Here is a 26308-nt window from a genome sequence, read left to right as displayed (position 1 = left end):
ACTATTTCGAAATTCTTGATTTGGACATGACTTGCCGCCTCCGATGTGTGTCATCCAATAAGTGAACCCGCCAGGAACAAGTTGGTCGGTTGGTCAGGCTGCCAAGACCAAAACGGCAAACAATAATTTATTGTCTCCATAATATGCCGCAATTTTTAATTCTACCCTGATTTGAAGCATCTGTAGGCCATATGGACTGCATCTGGGGACTCTTTCTGGGAGGCGGAATACTCTTCGCACTGGTGCCAGACAATCCCGACTGTCAGCGAAATCCGCCTTTTCTGACGAATCACAGGGTTGCGCCGAGGTAGATTCCACGTCAGTGCAATTGCTTCGCCCTCTTGGCGATGACGTAGAGCTCGGGGTCAACCTTTCGTTTCGCCGCTCGCAAAATCCCAATCATCTCCTTGGCGCAACGCCTGTCTCCCGGCTCCAGAAACGTGTACGCCGTACACGCCTCGCCCGTTGAGTGCGATGCGTGGCTGATGCGGCGTGCGTACGCCTCGGCGCTACTCGGGCAGTCGTAGTTGACCACGTAGCCCACGCGGTCCGAGTGCAGCACCCGCGCGGCCACATCGGTCGCCACCAGCACGGATGTCCCGCCTCGGCAGAAGGCAGCGAGTGCCCAATCACGGGCGCCCACCGTCGTTCCTGCGTGAATGCCGACGACGGGCCAACCTCGGAGCCGCAGCTTGGACACCAGGTCGTCTACCCGCTTCCTAGTTTCGGCAAACACGATGACCTTTCTGGCTACCGCATCCTCATGGCGGCTCAGGATGTCCTCTAAGAGCGCCACCAATCTCGCCTCTTTCTCCGACTCGGCACAGACGCAGACCAGCTGCTCGACGCCCTGGTCTGGCGATGTCTGGCACTCACCGACGTTGACCTCAACGTAGTCATCGAGAAGGGCATCGGCTAGCCGATACAGCTCCCTGGGCTTCCTAGACATCCACATCAGGGTCTGCCGATCTGGCCTGACGTACCTGGCGATGGCGAGGATCTGCTGCTCGAAGCCCACGTCGACCATACGGTCCGCTTCGTCGAGCACGAAGTACGTACACAGCGCTAGGTCCAGCTTGCCCTCCTGCAGGAACGTGAGAATACGACCGGGCGTCGCTATGCAGATTTCGAAGCCGCGACGGAGATCCCTCAATTGTTGATCCTTCGAGCCGTCGGAGCAGATGCAATTAGCGCGAACGCTGGTGTGGCTCTCAAATTTTCCCACGAGCCGTTGAATATGGCGGGCTTCCTCCGGTGTCGGTGTCAACACGAGGGCTAGAAAACCCTGATGTATTTGCACAGGGACGCTGTTTGAGGACATGGACGATCGCCGGAAGGATGTAGGCCAGGGTCTTTCCTTCGGCTCCGGTTCCGATAACGGCGAGAAGGTCCCTTCCTTTAAGCGCCACGGGCCAGCACTGGGCCTGCACCGGGGTCGGCAAAGAGGTGCTGCACTCATTCGCCTCAAGGGCCGTCAACTATACATGCGGGGAAGTTGGCCTCGTGGAAACGCAGCAACGGCTTCTGCACGCCGCGTCCTTTCACGGTGATTCGGTTTTCTTTGCGGTACTGCTCCACCTCATCGGGAGTACGCCACGCCGTCCTGAAGTGCTCGCGGTAGAAGTTCCTCTCGAAGGGCTGCAAGTTCGTTTCCCGCCAGTTCGGAGGTCCCGTTCGGCGGACGTTGCGGACGGTGGTGATGGCGCCTCTTCTATTGGCGATGATCGAAGCCATTGCATAGTTGTCGCCTTTCGGGATGTAATTATACAAAAACGTATTATTCTGTCCGAAAAGCCAATCGTCGAGTAGGTCGAGGTTATTGAGGAAGGGATTGGGCGGCAGCGGTTCGTTCGGGCCATTGGGAGGGCCCAGCTGCTGGCCCGCATTCAGGGCGTTGCCACCGAAGAACATGATCTCCAAATCAGCGACCTCGCGACTTTGGTGCTGCAGTACTGGAATAGTTCTTCCCGATAATTCACACTGGCGCAAGATGTTGTTGTTGTTGCCTCAAAACATGGCTCGTAAGATTTCGCCCGCTTCAATCGACCCCCACCCAGCCCCGCCTTCCTCTTCTTCGGCTCTCAGTACGAGACAAAATTGGTTAGTTTCTCTCTTCTTGCGAGCCGCTTATCCTCTCCACAGAATGTTCCTAACATTTTCAGCAAGCCACCCTGGTCCATCTTTGACGACTTCAAATTTACTGTCATTTGGTGCGTGGCAGTTGGGCGGCAGCCACGGTTTTAATATGCCAACACTCTGTGCTCAATAATGCGTCTGGAAGATGATAATGATGATATCAATTATGGGGATGATGATGATGATCCTAGACAATGGCACATATCCACGAAGGGATATCGGCCAGGATGTGGACGGTAGAATAAAAAAAAACATAATGCTGGCTCTCCCGTAATCAAAAGTAGATTTAAGCATGAAATGGCTACCGGCCAAGCAGATTGGTGCCGCGACGGAAGCCTGAAAGGTAATTGAGCCGAAATGATCCGGTTTCGAACTGAACCTCGTTGCATGCCTCGTCTCGGCCAAACAACCATCCGCGGCGCGCCGGGTGCTACCTGTCTGGTCCAAGCAGGTTTAACTAAAGCTTGCTGGAGCGGAGGGGACGTCCCTGAGCTGGACCCCCGTGCCGCCATCTTGCCATAGGCAGAAAGCGCTGCGTCCGCCACGGCAACCGCAGTGCGCAGTCAGCGTGGTGGCGTCCGGACATTGTAATGGTTGCATCGTGCGTTGCGTACGGCTGCACAAATCGAGCCAGAAAGGACTCTGGGATTATGTTTCACTTGTAAGTAGCACATTTTGCGCTTCATGAAAACTCCCTGCCTAGCGTGATATCATCTCGACCGGGTGAGGTGGGTCGTCACCGGCGATGAAGGCGGGAATCGTGATGATGAAAAAATTATAAAAGGAGATAACACAGCTCAAGAAGAACATCAAAATTCTGCAGCAGAGCAAGCGGAGATCGACCAAAAAGAACGAGACTGCTCAAGAGATAATAAGCGATATGAAGGACCAAAAGCTCATGTCTGAGGAGGGCGCCGCTGCAGCCTTTGCCCCTGATGTACATCAACTCCTCAACAGGGCAGGAAAACGCCAGAAAGGCACGTATCCATCCTAGCTGCGCGCGTTTGCGTTAACGCTGCACTTCTATTCTCCGTCAGCTTATGGGTATGTACGCTTTAAGTTTAATGGAGCACTGCCAGCAGAGCGCACTATACGAGAATGGTACAGTTCCAAGTCAACGGGGATCCTGGCTTCACAGCTGAGTCACTGTCTTTCTTGAATAAGCTTGTCCAATGCCGATCGGAGACTCTGTACTGTACTTTGATTCTCGATGACATGACCATCAGGAAACATGTTGAGCTTGTGGACGACAACGTGGTTGGATACGTGGATTTTCGGACTGCAATGCATGATGACAGTCTGCCTGAAGCCATTAAGAATGCATGTGTGTATATGCTCGTTGGCTTGAACATATGCGACTTAAGTAACCAGTTAGGTATTTTTTAATTGATTCATTGACAGTAGCAGAGATAGCCGAGCTAACTAAACAGTGTATTGAAAAGCTAACGTCAACAGGTGTTAAGGTTGTTTCACTGACATTTGACGGCGCTGCATCATGAGGCAGTGCATGGAGACATGGGTTGGGCCACTTTTGAAGTCAGAGAAGCACAAAGCAAAATTAGTTTTGAAGAAAGGCTCAGGAACATGGATGAAAATAAATGGGCGGCTAAAGTGCACAAATATCTCTACATGAAAAGCGTGGACACAGAATGGAGGAAGAGGTCAAGGAAGTTGGCAACCAAGTACAGGATAATCGAAACTGTAAATAGACAACCAGGGGTCATCAGAAAGAAAGTGAGAGAAATAGAGACCGTGAATTGGATGCAAAGAATGGAAACGAAAAGGACAATGGAGATTTACAAGAATGAGAAGAAAGAAATTAGAAGGGAAAATCTGTACGATAACACAAAGGGCAGTGCCTTGCTATTTGAGGCTCGAGCCGGTTGCCTAAGGACGAAAACATATCGGAACAAATATTCGGAACTAGATGAGACATGTGTATGCTGCAGTAAAGATCCAGAGACCACTCAGCACATCCTAATGGAATGCGACGGGATAATTGACGGCGCTGCATCAAACATCACCATGGCAAAGTGGCCGAACTCTACATAAGCATCAGACTCGATCCATAGCATGACGGAAGAAAGAAACAGGGAAATGAGTGCCGAAAAAGTGAGGTGTGCTCTTACGAGGCTGATTATTTTTAAAGACCAGTGATACAGATCCTTCACCGGTGGTCATGCTTGCAAGGAGAACACCAAGAGAAACAAAATAAAGTTGATTGAATTGTTGAATTGTTATCTGCCATTTGAACATTATTGGCTATTTCCCCCTTCGTGTTCGCCATAACCGTTAAAAACCGCTGCGGGGAGACGCAGTCAGGCGCGCGGCGGCTCCCGTTTCTTGCCCATGGTAATATGGCCGCCGCGCGCGCGGCACGGCTTCACCGCCGCTCATTGGTAAGCATAGGTGGCCTCCGCTCCAGCAGACTTATTTAAACCACCTTGGTCTGGTCACACAGCTTGGCGCCATCTCTCGAAGGAGCAGGCGCCAAACCAACTCCGCGGAACTCACAGACCGCTGGCGTTGAAAAGAGCACAGGAAACCCTGTGTCAGCGCCAAAGATGACAATCAAGTGTATGGTGCACTGTATCGTCGTTTTGAACATCGCTATTGGAAATGACAGATTAAACTTCAGCGTGCTAGAAGTTACAGCTTGAGTGATATTGTGAACAAACATTACGAAGAAATCAGCAGCAATGTTTTTTTTTTTATGTAACTTGTTTGGGCCGTAACTAGCGCATGTAATATGGTCCTGTACAAAGAGTTTGGGGCCAGAGACCGCATTTTCTTAAGTTTTGACTGGTTGCCCGGTTGCCTGTGGCAGGTAGCATAATTCTTATCGTTGAGCTGGGTTATTCGAAGAGGCGGACATTAGTAACACGAGAAATCGAAACACATATTCAACTAATTAACAAATTTGGGTACTTAACTTTTTAGTTAATTACTTTACGACACATATTACAATTTACGAATTGTAGCCGGTGAGTTTGCAAGACGCATCCACTTGAAATGAATTTCCAGGATCGTGTCCCTGGTTGCATTCCCCACATTGCGTCCGACTAATTGACAAGCAGTCATGGTGATCCAAAATCTCAGTTACCCTCAACCACAACCATTTCCTTTAGCTTAGGTTCATTAGTATTTTTAAGTTGTTTTTTTTTTCTTCTTGTTTATGCAATGCTGACTACGCTATCGCCCGCTACATTGTTTTATTTATGGTTGGTTTATTTCATATTCTTATATACACTTTTCGTTGTAATACGACCCACTTCATAGCGCTAGCCCCGAAAGCGGACTTGTGTCACTGCTGATGGAATCATCCCCATCGTCATCGCCACGTACCTGGCTCGTGGCGTGCTCGCGGGAACCTTCCATTCGTTCGATCGGTGCGTTCGCTCTAGGACACGTCGCTTATTCGAGCAGCGTTCCTGATATTCTCAGCAGGCAGTCGCTGCACACGTAAGTAAGAGCGTTCGGTAGTTATACCGAGCGCATGGCAATTACATAGATAGAGCTTCGAATAGCAGAGAGGTTTTCCCGGAGTATTCGCTTATATGCTACTCTGCAACGGAGAAGCAGGTATACACTGCTTATAGGATGACAGAGGCCGTGCCAACGTGATGGGGCAGTAGCAGCATAGGCTGCGTGAGCAGCGTCAGTTATAAACTAGTGAACGTGCTGTGGGTTCACACTATTGTCAAGCCTGGATTTTTGGGGGGCCAGCCATCACCGCTGTAGCTGTGAATTGAACCTCCGACCTTGCGTTTTAATAGCACTACGCCATAGCCACGGAGCCACTGGCGCTGGTGTACTTATATTTCCGTCAAAAATAGTTCAGCAAAAAGTATTACACCCTGTACGAGCATAAGCTACTTGAATCATTGCGCATTACAACCTCATGAAGCCAACAAATTTCGAGACATGCGTTCCAAAGGTTTGCGACGAAATGAAGCGGTGTTGCAGTAACTGCCCAAAAAGGCATTTTGCTCAAAGAGTAAGTGAAACAAACATACATTTTTACCGCAAGTGTTTGACTGCGCTTAGAACAGACGCTAGTTTCGAGATTGCTTCCAAATGGATGTGCCTTGTGAAATCACTGGCTTCAATTCCTGTATTGCAATAATACGTGGACTAAGTAACTAGTTTAAAAGATAATTAGTAAAATTTTATTAATCCGCCGAGTTTTCATTTTCAGACTTTGTTCTTGCTGACCACCCGTCGGGTGCACCGAGTCGCAGGTAAAGCTAGGGTGCTGCCTGAGACGCGATCCGCAGCGACCTAAGCCGACCAATGCGCGACATCGTACTGACCTACCGCCGGCTACGGCTCGCCGAGGACCGGCCCGTCAGCGTCCAGCGCCTCCTGTGCACGGACATCTCCTTGATGCCACATCCCAATGTGAGCCAGATGTGTAGACAGTAGACTTTGCTTCGCAGCAACATATCTAGCACCGCAAACCCAGTTTACCAAGCGTCATACATCTGCAGCCTTTAGCCTCTGTCTCCTCGGGCAAGACATGACAAACTAAAATTGAAATACTTATCCCTTCAGTGGCAGTCTCACACATTTAAGTGCGTGACTTGTTTTCGCCAGTTCTGTGCAGTCGAGGCAAGGAAAATAAGATTACGGCACATCCAACGCAGTTGTCGGAATGGACGTTAGGCGAAGCTTTTTCGAAACGTTTGAATTAAGGTTGGTGACTGGGCCAGTTCGTAATCCACGCTAAACGTGAACAACGCAAAACCAGCACGAGGGCTCGCGTCGTTTTCGTCCCCGTGGTTCTTTTGCGCTGTTCACAACTATACGCACATGATCCGTGCAATTTTATTTCCAAGTACGCGCAGGGAACGTCATTGTAATTAAGTGTACCAGTTCTGCACCGTGTTTGGCAACATAGCGAATACGCGCCCACCCGGGAAGACACGGGGAAAGGAACTAAACTTTAGGACAGAGCATTGCGTCACGCAGCCAGCCTTGGCAAGCCAAGTGTCCGTGAAGCAATTCCCTTCGCTTCTTCCCTTGCTGTGTCAACCCAACACGTGACCACTGAGACTGAACGTATATATTGGCTGGGAATGTTTGGTTCCCGGTAGCTTCTAATCGATGCGCCCTTGTTCGGCTGCCCGGCCATAGTTCTGCGTGCAGAGTGGCAGCGCTAAAGCCTACCGCTCGCTCTCACGTGACGATCACGTGTTGGACCAATACCTTTCGTTTGAATCGCGTTGCACAATGCTCGCCCGTAACTTTTTTCCTTCCTCCGTGTGCCATGACGGCAAGACGCAAATAATCCAAAACGTGACTCACGTGTCCCACGTGACCGCGAAATACGCGGTCTCCGGTATCGGCCCACTTTGCCCTAAAGTAATCTGAGATTGGTAAAAGCGCGAGTAAATTAAACCTTCTGCATAATCAATGTACCTCTAATTTGCTTGAATGTACAAGGCATTGCTGCAGACGACCACAAAAAATCTGCAGTCAATCCTAGTTGACAAACGAAACGGCATATATATATATATATATATATATATATATATATATATATATATATATATATATATATATATATATATATGTGTGTGTGTGTGTGACGAAATGAAGGATATAAGGAAATGTGATATTTGCCATTGAAATCCTCAGAGAGATTCTTAGTCTGTAGCGCACGCATTAATGGATATAACGAAGTGATCGACATCACCATGCAATCCTGGCTCGCCCTTCGACTTCGTTATAACAAGGTTATACTTTATATCTGTTCTGACGTAGTGTGCGACGTGCTGCTGTCCATCAGCAATGACGAAAACAACTGTTTTTCTTCCTCCTCGCACTGCCTGCACACTATGCTCACTCGCTCACTGAGTGAGCATAGTGCGCAAGTGTAGCGTGCAAGTGCATAGTGGCTTGCAAGTGGAAAGGGCATTGTGCACTTGCAAGTGCAAGCGCCAGTGCACAGTACGGAAGTGTGCATTGCAGCTACCGCATTTACAAGCAATCGCAGAACCAAAGGCGAGCACCTAAATTTAGACGTCAGCACTCGCGAAGAGTCTGTCAGCGTGCTTGTATGGTTGGAATTTTGCGCCATCCGATTCCGGTGGCGCACACACACCATGGCCTCGCCATCCGCTCACGTCATTAGGTGATGTCCACATTGAACAATGCGTCATTTGTAAGACAAAAACTTCGAACGAGCTGGCGCGCGGACTACTATGCTTAAATACTTGCCGACTCTCCTGATTGGTTCCGGGAGACTACGCAATTCCGACCAATTTTACCGACTGTACGCACACGTAACGCCAATAAGCGCTACCTAGCCCAAGACCCATTTGAATCCAAAGTCATTTGTGTGTAGGCTCTGTAGGCCTAACTCAGTTCGCTTCAAATCGACACATGCGTTGAGGAGACCGCGTGAAGAGAAGGTCAAATATGCGTTGCATAATGGCCGGTTTTCTGAAGCCAGCTACGCCTCTATGTAACAATGTAATGCGGATAAGCGCATTAAGAATGAGAAGGGACCACTGTCAAGGGACATGATTCATTCATTCATTCATTCATACTGTCAACCCACAAGTGGTCATTACAGGAGTGGAATAAGTACTGAAAGAACATACAAAGTGTTACATTCCTTGCCAGGTAGTGGACCATCGTACATCAATGTTGATTTTCTACGTGAAATAATATTCTATCAGATGAAAACTTGCTGAAAACAGCAGTTACTAGGTATACAAAATGAAAGAAGTGCGTTGTACACAACGGCACTCAACGTGGCATACAAAGGTGATGCATAGAAAGACATACAAAGAGTGTCACAGACCCTAGCAAAAGTAACATGCGGTATGGATTGGAGCATTACATTTCTATTACCGTCTATACTGTGACATGTATGCACGTTTTCCTTAATTATGCACGCGCGCAGGCACCGTTTCCTGTCACAGTACGAGCTCCGAGGCATCTAAAAACTGTACTGGCAGCCATTACAGTGCTACTTTTGATGCACGCTGCGGCCCGGAAAAAAAAACTGAATTCATTTTTAAAATTCGATTGGCACTAGATAACATCTCCGCAGGCGGAGTGTCACGGTTCAGACCAACTCGCTAACGTTTCCACCAGTCCGACGTGCAAATACCCGCCGCATAGGTATACTCAGCGCACGCCCATTGGTTTTCAGTATAAACATACGGGCTACAGGAAGGACCTGTCCTATATTACACGCGCGAGCAGGTGCAGATGATTGTCCTGGACGAGGCGATGTGCAACATGGAATCTCGGGCCAGGCGCGAGACGTGGGGGCTGTTGTTCATGGTCCTGCGGTACAACGGAGTGTTCCTCACCACCAGCGACCTTGCGAAGGCCGAGGCCCTGGCATACTACTGTCTCTTCTTCCAGCACGGAGAGATGCATTGCGTCAGCTCGCCCGAACACATCAAGACTCAATTCGGCAAGGGATATAAGGTGCGTTCGACAGCGAGGCATCTATTCCTCTTTTTTTTTTCAGCGTGTGAGTGGATAGCTTGGTTACTGGTCCTGACTGAGATGAGACATTGTGTTCTTGCGGACTGCAGAATAGATACTGCCTGCTGGAAATGTCTCACGCATTGTGAAAGTCACTTTGTCGTGACATAGTCGAACAAATACCGCAGTGTAAGTCAAACAATTCTTTGTTTTCTTCTGATTCTGTTTTTATTTTTTGTGAAGGTCGACACACTAGCATCAAACATTATAGTAATGTAAAGTAATGACAGTGACATTATGTAATGACAGAGAGTACAGGCCTCAGTTACCCTGATGTAAATACTGCGAATATGAAAAGGAATAGGCACGCTGACTCCATATCTGACGGGAGATCTGCAGTCCCTTATTTTTGCAGTATGCAAGGAACACCACACATAGCTAAGGTGTCAACCATTCCTCATCTTTCTTTCGTCCTGTCCAAATAAGCTTCTGCTGATTTGCTGGTAAGTATGAGCCAATTAGCTCAGCTGCGAACGAACTTTGGCATCACTCGCACACATAATCCACATCTGTGGAAGAGCGAACCACAGGTTACAGTAGCGACTGCAACCCATCTATTGCCAGTGGTTGACATGGGAAAAGGCCCTAGAAGATCGAGTCCCACCCGGAAAAATGGTTCATCATGGATGTCGAGGGGCTGAAGGCTGCCAGCAGGCAGTAGGGCAGGAGTCTTGCGTCGCTGGCAGTGGTCACAAGCCGCAACGTACTGTCGCACAGAACGGTAGAGACCAGGCCAAAAGAAGCGCCTACGGATGCGATCATACGTGCGTGACACGCCTAGGTGTCCGGCCATCGGTGCATCGTGAAGCTGGCGCAAAACAGTAGAGCGAAGATGCGCGGGGACAACAAGCAAGAGCTCAGCGCCGTCAGGCCGGGCGTTGTAGCGGTGTAAGGTGTCATTGTGGAGCGCAAACATCCGTAGGGAAGGGTGAGGGTGTGGCGAGTTGAGACCGTCTATAATAGGCCGCAAAGATGAGTCGCGGCGCTGTTCGTCAGCTATGTGGACGAAGTCTGTAATAGCCAGAACAAAGGTGTCAGATTCATCTTCCAGTGTATCAGGGGGATCGACCGGGTATCGTGACAAGCAGTCAGCGTCTTGGTGAAGCCGTCCAGATTTGTAGAAAACAGAAAATGAGTACTATTGCAAGCGGAGTGCCCAACGGCCAAGGCGACCAGTGGGATCCTTGAGCGAGGAGAGCCAGCAAAGCGCATGGTGGTCTGTAATAACTGAAAAGTGCCTGCCATACAGGTACGGACGGAATTTTGCGATGACCCAGACGAGTGCTAAGCACTGGCGTTCTGTGATAGAGTAATTTTGCTCCGATGGCGACAGAAGGCGGCTTGCATAGGCGACCACGCGGTGGAGGCCGTGCTGCTGTTGTGCAAGGACGGCGCCTATACCGTGGACACCGGGAGGTGAACTTTCCTCCAGGATCGTTCGTCTTGTTGTGGTTCCCGTCACGTCGCGTTGGCCTATGCGAAAAACTCCTCTCCCTGTTATGCTGGCCCTTACCGCGTCGTACGCAAAGTCACTAATGTGACCTATGAAATCGCTCCGCTAAATCCTACGTCGGCCTCTACAACAATCGCGAGTGACATAGTCCATGTCTCGCGTCTTAAACCATACCACTCTCGGCCCGGGCCCTAATTGCACCGGGACGGTGCTTCTGCCGCCGGCGGGTAATGTCACGAGCGGCGATCCTGTGGTCGGTGCTTGGACGACTGACGACGGGTGGTTTTTTCTGGTGTGCACGCGCTCCCCTGAACGATTGCTGCAGCGTTGTGCGCCTTACCCTGTAAATATATCCATTGTATATATATTCTCCCCGTAACAATATATATATATATATATATATATACATACAGTAAGAGTCTGTACAGTAATTGTTGGCATTTAGATCTTTTTCTGACCAAAATATCTTTTTCCTTTCAAAAACGTGCAGCTCCGGCTCAGCCAGGGCAAAGGCTACCAATCTCCGGCGCGCAAGGACCTCATCTGCAAGCACTTGCCGTCCGCCAACAAAGTGATGGATAAGTCAACGAACGTGCATTTCCGACCCACCGGGACCTCAGAGATGGCCTCGATTCTCATGCGTGACCTTTTCCACGAACTGGAGGTGGCCAAGTCTAAACTGGGCATCGCCAAGATGGGCCTCATCGTCGCTACGCTCGAGCCCATTTGGCAGGGGTGGGTCGGTTCCTCAGGCCCCCTCTTTCACTTGACCTTCGTGCAAGTGTTCAAGCAGCTTAGCCCTCGGAGGCACCTGGTCAACCTCACCACTGAAGTCCAAGCTCAGGCCGTCATCTGGGTTATCCTTCCTCAAGTTGTCTTAAGCATTGCTGTCACTGTCCTCTTCCACCGCCAGCATCAAAAACAGGATTCCTCCAGAAACATATTCCTCATCCACTATGGTGTCCCTGGAATCTTCTCGGGCCCCATGGGGACATTATTGCATGTGATTTCCGAAGTCTTTATTCTTTTCCTGGATCTTCGTTTTCTTTTGCCTCTTCGGCTTTCTGGTCCCTCTCACGTCTACGTTTTCCTCAGTGGTCTCGTCTGAGCGGACTTCTTTCAGAATGGACCGGTGTTTCAGCAGCAACTGCAGACGATTTTCTTTGCTGGATGAACGATGTATACGTCTGTCAGCTTGGACTGGAGGTAACCTGGATGAATGTTGGGGTCTGTCCTCCGACTCTGTGAATATTTCACTTGCCGGGTCGTCACCTGGACATCGTAAAGATCTAGGCTGCTGAGGCTGTCGGCGAATTGTAATGTGTACCTATCTCGCGCACATCGACACGTTCTCCCTGTTGCTCGCGCTTGCTCGTTTTGTTGCGAGCACAATCGCGTCCGCGGACTCTCGTCCTCCTCGCGTTTAATGCTTAACGGATGTCCTTGTCGCTATGTTGTTTCTCGAGGACGTGCTCAGCCAACAACGTCGACGGTGTCGAAGAGATCCAAGGACATTTCACGTGCCGTCGCACGCGCTCCAATCAACGCGATGTCACATAATTTGTCGTTTGCTACTTTAAGTGTTTTACTTTAAAGCAAATTAAAAACCAGCTTATTGAAATCTGCCTGTGTCCGCGGTTTTATTATCTTGCATTTCGGGCACCTTTTAGCGGGAGTCTACTGATTACTGGCGTCAGCTGAATAGTATAGTGTATCTCATCGCGTTCAAGACACTGAGGGCGTTGGGTGAAGGTAGAAACATTGCGCAAACTCATACTCCTCCAGGCGAACTCTGTCTATTTTTAAGAGCACGAACACAAAAAAAAAAACTGAAAAAATTTGTCGCAATTAACGCCTACTAAACGACAAAATGGCAACGGCAAGCAGCGATAAGAGGAAGACAGACCCCGTCAAGCGAGCAGCTAGGAAAATCCTAAACCGTATACAAATGCACATAATGCGGTACAGACAGCACCGCTAATCGTATACAATTATTCAATGATTGTGGAATGCTACGATGCACTTGAAGCTGTGCAGCATTACGTATCTAGAGCCGAGATGTTCTGTAGCACAACGGTGGCGTATTTTCCTTTAGACCTATCGTTCTCACATCACCGGACACTTTCAAAATCATATCCTGGGGTTTTACGATCCAAAGATAAGATTGTGAGGCACGCCGCAGTGGAAGACATCGGATTAATTTTGGCCACCTGGGGTTCTTTAACGTGCATGCACACAATGCTAGGTACGCGAGCGTTGTTCCATTTCGCCCGCATCGAAATGCGGCAGCCGCGGTAGGGATTCGATCCCGCGACCTCGAGCTCGGCAGCGCAACGCTGAAGCCACCACGCTGCGTCGCCGACACTTTTCATGTACGTGTATTGAACGGTCGATTTTTTTTAATCAAATAGATCGCATGTACCGGGTGTTTCATGTTATGCGTCCGAAATTCCTTTTTATACATTTGAATATGACTGCATATAGTAATAGCAATAGGCATTTTCTAACAATTAGAACCACCGAACTTCTAAGGAATAGTGTTTCCGGCCATTAGTAATGGCTTGGTGAATGTACAAGCGTGCTGTTAGCGATAGCTGCAGCTGACGCGAAGCATTTCGGCATTCACACGATAAATTACCCAGCGAACTTTCAGCTGAAATGAATCCTCTTATCGGCATCGCCAACGGCATGCGTTAGAATTAGCCTAAGCACCACTAAAGTGAGTCACTCGTGGTACGTTTTCAACCCTATCGGGTTTCCAGTGAGAGTTAATTCACCCGTATGCATCGGCACAAATATGTTCGTGCACTTCTGTTTGCGTTTACACTATAAACACCTTATTTCTATGGTCTAATGACACAGGCGTGGTGGAAACAGGGTGGCCGAGAAATTTGCGGCGAGGCCTAGCCCTACCCGTGCGCTTTAAGCGCATCTAACGCAGCACAACATAAACCAAAAATGCTAACATTAATACTTGCAACGGGCCTCTTCCGAAATTCATTCAGCTTTTGTGTGTTGCTATACGTGTTTCCTCGCAGGCATTACGCGATCATTTCAAATCTTTCGCATACACATTTCACAACGTGTGCTATCGCCGCAGTGTGAGAAACAGTCCCACACAGACAACAACATGGGATTATTCTAATTACGTAGTATTGCCACGTGAGCAGTCATAAAATAAAAGCGCAAGACAAACATACCAGATATCGTGATCGACCCTCTGCCATTATACAGTATTCCAAAAATATTGTGGTCTGTAATTTTGGTGCGCTATTTGCCCTCGTAGACTCTTTTTGCAAGAAAAAAAAAAAGTCTGTCTCTTACAGCGATTTGAATGTTCCCGTGGTGGGCTACACGAAGGTTGCGAAAAGAACGCCCGCAAAAATAGAAAACTACACGCAGCGCCTTAAAATGTGCTGGTTGCAGGAAAAAGGAATTGCGCTTTCTTCAGCACTCCGATTGGTGGCCACTACGTTGTCATACAATGTGCTTTGTGATGAGGCAATACTGCGATTATGCGCCGATTTAGACTACTTTTACAAAATTCTACAAGCTTTACAGTCACAACACAACTCCATAAGTTGGCAGCAAAGGTATCAAGAACGTAATGAAGTAGATGGGCGAAGAGCTTCGAAGAGGAATTGGCGCAATATTTGAAAAATGTGCACATGTAGTACGCATTGGTGATGCGTTCCAAGTAAAAAATGCATGCTTGGATTCATTTGTACAAAAGATACATTTCTGAAAGTTTATTCGAATAGTTCGAAAGATGCGGCGGCCGCGTGGACGAGTAGCACTTAAAAATTCTTAACTGCCGTATTGAACAACTTTTCAATGCTCTGTAAGGAATAAATGCGGGCTTAGATCTCTTTAAGTCGCCTGTACGGTCTTTTCTACGTTTCTACGTCACCTCCGCACCCTCCTCCTACCAATTTCGTAGGTGAAAAATTCGAGAGCGCTGAAAAAACAAAACTTCACTTAGCCCGAACACATTCTCAGTCAACTGTACCGGCACTCGGCGTATGCACTTTGTTCCCATCGCAGATCGCTTTGAACATAAAGCCTGCGCGGGCGCGCAGTTAGCCCACATCGCAGATCGCTTTCAAGATACGGCGCCCGCGCGGCCGCGTTGTGAGCAGCGGCAGACGGAACGGAATGCACCTCCCCTCCTACCTTTCCTTCTGCTTTTACGTCGCCTCGCCCCCGTGCCACGCGCGCGAAAGACCGCGCACTTCCGGCCTGCCTTCCTCCGTCGCGTGCGCTGCATTGAGCCGCGATTGCCGGCTCACCCTCGTACGCTTTCACTCGCACACACAGCAGGCACGGCGCGCGGCGACGACTTTATCGCCCTTGTACTTTATACGGGACATCACGGCGACGACGACGGCAGAAATGCGTTTGGAGTGTCCCTAAAATTGCTGTCGCAATAAGAAAGCAACTGGTGCAGTCGCAGCAACACGTGCGACCACGGATGGCGGTCGACGCGAACAGAGACATCGCTTATGTGTGTGGACGGCATTGAACGGCTGCCAAATAACTCGGGCATGCCTGCCCCGAGATGTCGTTCTTCTGCCTGATACGATATGGGCCACTCGAAAGCACGAAGCTGGTTCACCGCATTTCTTACATCTTCAGAATTAAAAGGAACCTTACAGCTGCAGAATAGAGAGTTTTCAGTTTTTTTTAGTCAGTTTTGTCGAGTTTACAGAATGTAGACTCCATGCGAAAACTCACTGCAGGAACATCAGATATGCGAACATCAACTATTTCTTGTCTACCAAGCTTGAAAAGCACCTATCCAGCCACTCGAAAATTGACTGGCGCGACACATTGTGAAAAACAATGAAAGAAGTGAACCCGCTTCATACAATCATATGTGGTGGTGGTGGTGGTGAATTGTAGCAACAGGCGGGGTTAGCTTGGCGATCACGTACTCACACCAAGTAAAATACCCAACCATACACCTTCATACTCGTATCAATAAAACAATTTGCCTGTACAATTCAGACTTCCAGCACTAATCCAATGAGATGCGTTTCAAGACGTACGGGACACATTTTAAAAATCCTCACTTTAATCAATGCTTTTGCTGTTGATGCACTATCTTGGTGTACGCAATTGTGTACATAGCGTCTGCAAGGGATAAAATGCAGCTTTAGCTCGGTGACTCCTATATAAGTACACGGGAAAGGAGAAATCGTTTTTCTCGACAACTGCACCACACTTGGTGAGCTTTGCTGGATTTAAAAGAAACTGTTCAAATATAGTGACTGTAGATAGCGAATTTTTTATTTAGGCCGCGAACGTTACAATAAAATTCTTGAAAATGGCCAATTTTCAGAAAACGAAACTATCAGGTGTACAACTCTACCTCAGCAATGAAAAAAGATAAGTCTGCAAATTGCATATAGTAATAGTACCTCTAAAGCGGACAATATTCGTACATTATACATGACCGGTAAGTACATCACTAATATGTGAGTAGGACTTTTGCAATTAATCCTGCACACACGACGCCTTTGCCACGGCACGAGACCTACGCGGCAACACACGCATGAGCACACACCACCATAAAACCGTCATTGTGTCACTAGATGGCTGCTACAGCGAAAAATACCATGTGACTTTCTCTACACTTTACCCATAGCACGCGGAGTGGGTCGCGCCTCTCAGTTTTTTTCCTATCTCAGCGGCCAAGAACGTTTGGTTCCTATTAGTTTTGTTGCGATAGCAATTGTATGGACACACCAAGCGCATTTTTGCCGTCGTCGTCGCCGTGATGTTCCGTATAAAGTCCCACGGCGATAAGAGCATCGCCGCACGTGTGCGCTGTGTGTGCGAGGGTGAGCCGGCACCGCAGCTTAACCTCGCGCACGCGAGAGAGGAAGGCGGCCGGAAGCGCGCGGTCCTCGTTCGCGCGCGAGGCACGGGAAGGAGGCGACGGAGACTGTAGGGGTGGGAGGGGGGGGGGGTGCGTTCTGCTCTTGCGGCTGCTGCTCACGGGGCTGCCACGCGGGGGCCGTATCTTGAAAGCGATCTGCGATTAGGCCGAAGTGTGCATCCGCGGGGGCCTCATCTTCAAAGCGATCTGCGACGGGGACAAAGTGCATGCGCCGAGTGCCGGTAGTTTCGTATGCGCTGCGCTTTCGACATTTAGTTCGTTGAAGCGAGAGCCAGCGCTAATGTCAACTTGCTCGCTGCCGCCGGCGCGCTTTCTCCCTTCAGCGTTTTCACAGCAAGTTGGAGGTCATCGAGCGAGATTTGTTCATGTTTACCTGTGCGCGCGTGACACCGTGCTTGTTTATTTAGTTAGTAAGCGAATATTTACAACTTTATACGGCCGATAAAACTACTATCCTTACTTTGTATAGTTGTCTAATAATTTGCTATCGCAATCGATGCTTCGCCTTTCGGGCGAAACTGCGACTTTTTTTTTATGGATGCGTACTTGCCCTGTCAGTATATCTTTGCGTGCAGAACCAAAACCACTGAAAGCTTCCGTGCCCTGACGCCACGATCACGTGTTGGGCCGACTCTTTTGACCTCAATCGTGTTGCGCAATGATTTTTCGCTATGATTGGTCGTCTCTACGCGGAATGTTCCCAACTGAAAGCTGGTATTACCGTGGAGGAAGGAACGAGACCAGCACCTCCACCGCCATATCACGTGTAGGGATATAAATGAAAATATAATTACAAGCTCTCTATGGCGAGCTGCAACACAGCTAAGATGGCTGAAAAAAACTATTTACAATCGTCGTTCTCTTCCACACAATAACCAACATCGTCTTTGTCACATTACTCACAATCTCGACACCATATTTTCCGTGCTAGGTATGCCCACGTCTTCGTGCTTTGGAGCTAAGAAACGTATGCGGATTCCACGCGCTGTGCGAATTGTTTTAAGCGAAGCTTTCACCCTTTGTTCGCGAAGGATGCTGCTCATATGTGGTGTAGCGCTCGCGCGCATGCGTCTGTTTTCACCAAGCGCCGAAGACTGTCGAACTTGCTCAGCGTGATAGTGTGCCGTCGCGCATCATGATTGTTATCTATGAGGCGGTTGTGTTTCCCTCTCCCTTTGTGAAGGCGAAGCTGTTAAAAAAGATAGCTGAGCCATGCCGAGCGCATTCTGTGTATCTTCTGAGCCATGCCGAGCGCATTCTGTGTATCTTCTGAGCCACGCCGAGCGCATTCTGTGTATCTTCCGGCAGCAGTTATGCCGGATTAAAAACGTTGTTCATCGTCCGGCGTCGTGTTCCTGTCTCGGAACACCCTGCTCGGACAAACAGTGGATACTGTTTACAAGTGTGCAACACATCACCACGTTGTACACCGCTTTCAGCTGAAAAGGCCTCGCTCAACAGAAGCCTGTGACGCACGAGTACGCGAACGCTACGGACGACCCCTAAGAAACGACGACCGCGTGACGGCACTGGCATAACGACGATGAGACGACCACGACGGCACGATTCCCACCGTATGCCGACGGCCCAATGACGACCAGTGCATGACGGCGCTGGAATAATGATGACGCGACGATTGCGATGAAATGACGACGCTGTACTAATGTGGGTGGCATAAATCATTGACGATGCCGGAAATATTTTGTTACGACGACGATGACTAGACAACGCTGGGATGACGACGGCACGCCAGCCGTGGAATGACAAAACTGGAAATATGCTGACAGAATGACGAAGAAGGAATGACGGCACGAAGAGAATGGGATGACGACGCATTCCATGCTGGAATATGACGACGATATTTAACGTGGACGAAGACGGTTTGACGTCAATGTGATGACAATTACTTCTAACCGGCGACGGCCTTACGATGACTGTATGGCAAGGAATGCGCGACGACCACTGTATGATGACGGTGGCATGAAAACGGCTGCACGACTGAATGACAACGTGATTACGACTGAATGACGAAGAAGGAATAACGTCAAAGGAACGGTGAAGGCAGTATATGGCAATGACGCAATGACGCCCATAGCATGAGAAAAGGGTGAATTCTTTCACCCCTTTCAGTGCTGTTTATGGGTTACAAAATAAGCATGCTCACTTTCCTCTACAGGACACACAAAGTTCCCATTCCCACCACAATCCAAAGACACGCTCTTAGAAGGGGACAGTTCCTTTAGGGTGCATGCCCTTTAACAGGACGTTCAACAGAAAAACTGAATCATCATACGCGACTAAAGTATACCATCGAAGCTCTGTTTTCGTTCCTGTGACTCAAGAGGTTGACTAGTTGCTCGGAGAAAGCGATCACCGGATTTGCCTTTCTTAGGTTCCGCAACAGAATTATTGCAAGGATAAGCATAGATGAAATAATTGAACTTAACCCTAAATATCACTTGAACTTTGCGATAAACATTGTCTGCACCACCGCGTAACTCGAACATGAGCCGGAAGAAACCGATACCAAACATTCATTTTGCTGAGTTTGCACCATTTGAGCGTTGTCCTTGACAACAACACTACTGCTCATACGGCTTTCGTTTAAGTCTAAAATAACTCTTCGTTGTGATGGCGACGACGGAGTACTAATATCGAAGACAGAACATGCTTCTACGCATCCTACCTTTCGCAGTACTTCGGAATTCACGAGGACTTGTGCAGGCTTTCTTAGGCCACTTCGGAATGGACGGAGCACTGTCGCCGGTTATATTCCAGCTCGAATTGTCCTGGAAAACACAGCACAACAGAATGCTTCGGGAAAGTGGCGTCTCGTTCACTCTGGTTCTATCGAAAAACTGCCGCCTGCGCAAAGCACAAGTCGCTGTCGCCGCCTTCTGCTACTGACTGACTTGGCCTTGGCTCGGCCAGACGCTACGTCACGGCAACTGCAGACGGCTCACCGTCTGTTGCCCGTTTGCGGAACGAGACGCTGTATCATTGCTGCGCGCGCGGCGGCAACTGTAGATACAGCAGCCCTGGCACCACACACACGTGCTCTTTTCAAAAGCCAGATTAAAGGCCGTTAATATTACTCTAGGCTATTTGGTGGCTGAATTTTAAAAGGAAGCTTTAGCTCGGCGGCTGCTATCTAAATACATGGGGAGCGAGAAAACGCGTTTCTCGGCAACCTCTGCGCCGAATTTGATGAGTATTGTTATATTTAAATGGAAGCAGTAAAATCTAATGACCGTAGGAAACAGATTGCTTATTCAAACTGTCGAGGTTTGATGCCATTTCCTGAAAGTTTAAAGATTTCAGGGAACAATAGTTTCAAGTTTACACTTCGTAACTGAGCGATGAAAAACGATATCACACTTCTGTAAGAAGCACCTAAACATACATATAAGGCGGACAACACTGGTGCATTATTATACGCCCATCTCAAATATATAAAATATTGGAGTGCGGGGGAAGAAAAAATATCACCGGCGATTACGATACTCCCCAATGCGAAATTTGAGCGCAGTTCTATGCGTATTTTCATTTCGCGATATATTGGCTGCTGCGGACAATCTGTCTCGTGCGGCACGTTGCAAACGGAGCGAAGGGCGGTGCGACTGCCTCGCCAATCTGGAGATCGGAAGAGGCAGCGCGTGGGTGACACGTGGGCGCGATTCACAGCAGCCGCCGCAGGCAGGCCTTCCAGACAACGCGCGCTACACAGGTGCCATCTCGTAAGCCTGGTCGCCGCACTACGCTTTTCACGCTTTCGCCATGCCTTCCTCCTCCGCTTTCCGCCTAATGGTTCCGCTGCACCCTCCTCCTCCTCCGCTTTCCTCCTCGCGTTTATCATCCCCCGCAGCCCGCTGCGCTCTTTCATCCTTAGCTGTGCTCATTCGCTCGGTTACGCCGACGCTCGCCGCAAAAAGGGGCGCCTAAGAGCTGCGCTCTAAAGAACCAGAAAGCTCGCCTTCGCAAATAGCGTCCGCCGCAAGCGTTTCCCGGTAAAGACTACGGTTGTGCATAAGCTGCATTTGCCGGGAAGTGGCAACTGTAGCAAACGAAGCAGCTGAGTGACGTAACTATACACTTTCATATGTAAAAGAAGATTCCCGGCCATCAACTGATTTCATTTGTGTTGTGATAGCGCTATGGTAAGGTCACGCATAGTTAGGACACCCGAAGAACAGCGTGAATACGATGTGCGGCGACGGGAACAGCAACGTCAATATGCACAACGGCGTCGTGCTCATCCTAGGCAGGACCCAGTTCAAGGCTACGTCGCATTGCTCTGTCGGATCAGGTGATATCACAGCTTCGCTGGCCAACGACCCTCACAGCGTGGATTGGAGCCCAATTTGTTAAGCGAAGCTGTACGATATATGGCTAGTTTCCAGCGGACCAACGTCCGTAGACCAAAAATATTCAGAGCCCTTCCACTAGTGTGAAGATGGAAGCCAGCGAAGCTGCGACTATGGTGGGTCTGCTGTAGTAAATATTGCTATAGTGAATTTATATATTATCATTATTGATTATATTGAGCGTCTTCGGTATGTTCGTCAAATAGCAAGGACACTGGCGTCTTGTGTTCGCCCGGCGCGATGGCCAAGTAGTGCGTTTGCTGCGCAAAGTCCGCCCCATCGTCATAATAGCCGCGGCACACTGAACGGCTGCGTCAGGATCCTGTGAGGTCTCTCCCGCTCCTGCTCTCGGCGGCTCATACCCACATAATCAACGCGGGTATGAGCAATACGTGATTTCTTTCTTACCTTCCTTGGTTCTTCCTTTCTGTCTATTTATTTCCTTTCTTCTTTCTATCTTTCTTTCTTGTCCCTGGCTCATAACCGCATATCCAATGCGTGTATGCGCTCAACGTGATTTTATTATCGTTAATCATGACGTAACTCACGAGCATGTGATGTTATTGATGTCATGACCTATCATTCGTGTTAGTCATACATTCGTACCATTCCATGCCAATTTTGGTATATACCAAGTGAACGAGACGCCACAAAACGTGACACCACAAAAATTGTTGCCTACTTCCGGTGTAGACGGACGCGATCTCCTGGAACCTAGCCCATAACAGCTTCGCTGTAAAATCCTTAAGATAGTGCAGTACCGGACCGACCCACAGAGGAGGTGAAGAAGGCTTCAAGCACTCCGCCAACTTGCAAAAATAAGTTTAATATCTTTGGTACAAATACAACCCGTATCGGATATTAAGCTGATAAGAACAGATATACTACACTTTGACCCGCGTCGGCCACGTCTACGTTCGCACCATACACGTGTACGCCATACCGCGTATTCAAACTAGTGCCTACCAATCTGAGTGTCTTCTGTCTCCTGACGGCATGGTCTACGTAGTCTCCTTTCCTCAGTTCTGCTCTGACTGTGAAATGGGTAGGCCGCATGTTGTACGGTCTGAAGAAGAACAGCGTGCCTACCAAGAACGACGGCGTGAACAGAAAAGGAAATGGGCGCGGCGGCGGCGGGAGGAGACAACCGACGATGAGCGGGCCGCGGATGCCAAGCGTAAGCGTGCTGTCCTCCAGGACCGCGAGGTGGAAAGAAATGCGAACCGTCCATGTGGCCCCAATCCCGGAAACTTAGAACTTTTGACGGAGCAACGGTCAATAACCACATACACAGCTTCGCTGGTCATCCACCTTCACAGAGTGGAATGGCACTGAATTTTTATAGTGAAGCTTTATATGTCTAGGCGAAATCGCCTGTGTACTGAAAACTATCATCATTAGCTTTGGCTCAAGCGTCGTTGTCTTCTTCTGCAGCTGGCTCTTTGGTGCCCCTCGGGTGGCGCTCGAGCTCGGCACGCGCTTGTGCCACTGCTCCCGCGTTCGTAGTCGTCTTCTTCCACAGCTGGCCACGTTTACGGAGGTATGATCCATTGTTAAGGGGGTATGAGCCATTTTTAAGAGGGTATGAGCCATTGCTTAAGGGGGTATGAGCCATTCAATGTCTTGCGTAACGGACAGATTTAATTTTGAAGCAATTTAATTTCGAAGAATCGCAAGCGGCAATGGGCGGGCACATGCTGCTAGCCACGCCGCCAAACAAGCTCGGGACATCGAACGCAAGCGACAACGGCAGACTGCGGGCATATCGTCAGTGACGTCGTTCTCTCCGTCGCAGCCAATCATGTGTGTAACCTCAAAATTGAGAAATACTTTAATGAACACTCGGGATTAACCCAGTTATAAACAACGGGACCGCACGTTTCATGTTCGCTGGCTAACCATGTTCACGGAGTGGAAGGGCAGACGAATCGATTTCCTTGAGTCGAATAATATTCTAACTAATGTTCAGCATGGCTTTAGACGTGGTTTCAGCACTATCACGCAATTAACCGAATTCACCCATGACATTGCTTACCAATTAGATCTCGGTAAACAGATTGACGCTATCTTTATTGATTTTTCTAAAGCGTTCGATTCAGTACTTCATTCTCACCTCTTGCAAAAATTAAATGCCGTACTACAGAATTCCCGTCTGGTCGACTGGATTGCTAGTTTCCTTTCTAACCGGTCCCAATACGTCGACTTCAGTTCCGCAAGGTCATCAATTCTTGAGGTAGGTTCTGGGGTTCCTCAAGGGTCAGTCCTGGGTCCTTTATTGTTTTTAATTTATGTCAATGACCTACCAAAAAAGTTTCTTCCAGCATTCCTCTTTATGCTGACGACTGCGTCTTAAACGACGCGTGATTGATTCTGCGACTAATCATAAGCGACTGAACGATTCCTTTGCCTCCTTCGGTGCTTGGTGCGAAAAATGGAAAATGAACATTAATTTAAAAAAAACGTTGTTTTGACCTTCACAAAAGAGCAGCGCCAGTAATTGCGACATATTTCTTGAATGGATCATCTTTAACCAGAGTTCGACTATATAAATACCTTGGCGTAACATTTACTCACAATCTCTCATGGTCTGCACATATATGATCAAACATGTTCTAAGGCATTAAAACAACTTGGATATCTACGTCGTACTATGCAGAAGGCTCCAAAGGATACTAAACTCTTAACGTATAAAACACTTGTCCGCCCCATTGTCGATTATGGCGCCACAGTGTGGTCACCCCATAACCAAAACAACATAATCAAACTAGAATTAAGCAGTTCAAAAGAAAGCCGTCCGCTTCATTTTTCACCGCTATTTTTCACCATCATCTGCCCTCCCTTCTCTGAACCTAACATTACTTTCCGTGCGTCGTGACGTGGAATCTTTAAAATTGTTGCACAACATAATTAACATGTTCTATCGTACTTCGAAGACAGTTTGCTTATCTTTCGCCAAGCCTTCTTCTACACGTAACTTCCACGAGCTGAATCTTTTCCCTTTCTATGCCCGTACAAATACTTTCTAGTACAGCTTCTTTACCCGCGCTATAGAGGTATGGAATTCCCTACCTGGCTGTCTTCGTTCACTCCCGATAAGCGAATTTGAAAGTGCTCCTTATCAAAACCAGCGTGTGTAACTGCTTGAGTTACGTTTGATTTATGCTTCGTGTATGTATTTCACTGTTTCGCTGCTTTCTGTATTCAAGAAAATGATTTTCCAGTGCTTTACCTGTTGTACTAATATTTGAATTTGCTAATGTTGTAAGATTCTTTGTTCAGTTTCACCTTTTTTTTGTTCACTACTGTATTAACCCACTCCTGCAATAGCCCTGCTATAGGGTTGCAGTATGTACAAATAAATAAATAAATAAATAAATAAAAATAATTTTTTTTTCGAAGCAAACAAAAGTGACCACCTGTGACCGAAAGGAGCGTATGATCGGGCTGTTCACGGAAAGCTGCGAGTCACCGCTCGGCGCTTGCGTCGGTGGTTCCGTAAATTTGATGTCAGGAAATTGAAAGAAAATTAAAATGGAATAATTTTACGTTGTGCGGCCGCAGGGCACCTCTGAGATTCCTTTTATGACGCCGGACTTGCAAGCAAACTCCTACAGGGAGAGTAGCGTTTCCTTGGCGCGCATGGAGGCATTTCTACCATGGAGGGTATGCGCCGTTTCTAGAGGGACATCGATGATTATGATGATGATGATGATGCCTCAATTAATGGCACAAAACCACTGTAGGTAAAGCCCCTGGGAAAAAAAATTTCCAGGGGCTTTAACTGTGGGGGATAGGCCACGAACCAGGTGGTAATATGAGTAAAAATTAAAATAAATTATTTAAGAAATAAATAAGTAAAAAAGGAAAATAAATTAATAATTGTAATGAAAGTTGCCCTTTTGATTAACAATATTTTACTTGAAGATCATTCATTATCACCAAGCCTGTTCACTACACCTAATCGCAATACAAGGGGTGCAACAAATATAAATTTCAACCTGCCAATCACTCGTAATACGCATGGCCAACGACTACTTGAGTTTCATGGTGCCAAAATTTGGAACGCAGTACCTCTTGAGATAAAAATGGCCAACCATTTCGTGTCTGCTGTAAAAAAAGCTATACCTATCAAAAAGTACGTGATTTTCCGTCAGTCTGGTTCTCCACTTCTTTCATGCCGTGCCAGATTGTCCCTTCTCGGATCTATTCAGAAAGCCTAAACACTTGAACAGAGACCTTTGCAACTATATGTTACTTCTACGTATAATATGCTATTTGTTTTTTTGTGTATGTATTCTCCTAACATTTCTATGTTTTATTACAAGTGATTGATATGCACTGCTTTCTTTTTAAATGGTTTTAAGTGTATGTATCCACCTAAGTGTATTAGGTTGTATCCCTAATAAATAGATATGCGTTTGACTTTGTAGCTGCTTCTACATATAAATTGACTATGGGCCTACATTAGCCTTTGGCTACTGGCCCAACAGTTCTTTTGTACAAATTATGATCAATGAAAAATAAACTGAATTGAAATTGAAATAGAAATTGAAACCATGCCAACCAAAGTGTAGCTACCCTTAACTTCAACCCTTCCTTTTACGTTAAGTATTATTGTTACTTTTAAATTCCTTTTATTTCTTCTCGTTTGGGCAAAGCTGACCACGCCATTACACGTTACTTAATTTTGTTTCGTTTCTCTAATGTTTGGATGGATGGATGCAACACTTTAATGAAAGTCCTGAGGTACGCGACTCAGCCCGCTGCGGACCGCTCCCACGTTGGGACAGTCAGGTCATGTCCGACCGCCGCATCGTGGGCCCTCTGGACAGCCCATAGTTGTTTATTTATAATTTTTGTTATAACACCATTTGGTTCTCGGCCCCAGCTCCTAAAGCGGATTTGCGTCATTGCTGATGGAATCATCCTCATCGTCATCGCCCC

General features: G+C 48.0%; 2 protein-coding genes and 1 non-coding gene across 3 annotated transcripts; 1 reads left to right on the top strand and 2 right to left on the bottom strand.

The window, feature by feature from the left end:
* Nucleotides 1-319: 319 nt before the first annotated feature.
* Nucleotides 320-1321, bottom strand: LOC119432754 (probable ATP-dependent RNA helicase DDX17). Its single transcript, XM_037699910.1, has one exon. It carries the CDS (start codon nt 1319-1321, stop codon nt 320-322), a length of 1002 nt encoding a protein of 333 aa, XP_037555838.1.
* A 7584-nt stretch (nt 1322-8905) lies between these two features.
* LOC125941581 (phospholipid-transporting ATPase ABCA3-like) lies at nt 8906-12681 on the top strand. The gene is made up of 2 exons (XM_049659154.1): nt 8906-9585; nt 11589-12681. The coding sequence occupies exons 1-2, from the start codon at nt 9361-9363 to the stop codon at nt 12204-12206; spliced, it is 843 nt and encodes a 280-aa protein (XP_049515111.1). The 5' UTR covers nt 8906-9360; the 3' UTR covers nt 12207-12681.
* Nucleotides 12682-22087: 9406 nt separating this feature from the next.
* LOC119434212 (U2 spliceosomal RNA) lies at nt 22088-22277 on the bottom strand. Its single transcript, XR_005188587.1, has one exon. It is a non-coding gene; the product is annotated as a U2 spliceosomal RNA (small nuclear RNA).
* Nucleotides 22278-26308: the final 4031 nt, after the last annotated feature.

The sequence above is a fragment of the Dermacentor silvarum genome, chromosome 11, assembly GCF_013339745.2.
Source record: "Dermacentor silvarum isolate Dsil-2018 chromosome 11, BIME_Dsil_1.4, whole genome shotgun sequence".
Lineage (NCBI taxonomy): Eukaryota > Metazoa > Arthropoda > Arachnida > Ixodida > Ixodidae > Dermacentor > Dermacentor silvarum.
This window is presented reverse-complemented; position numbering and strand designations above follow the sequence as displayed.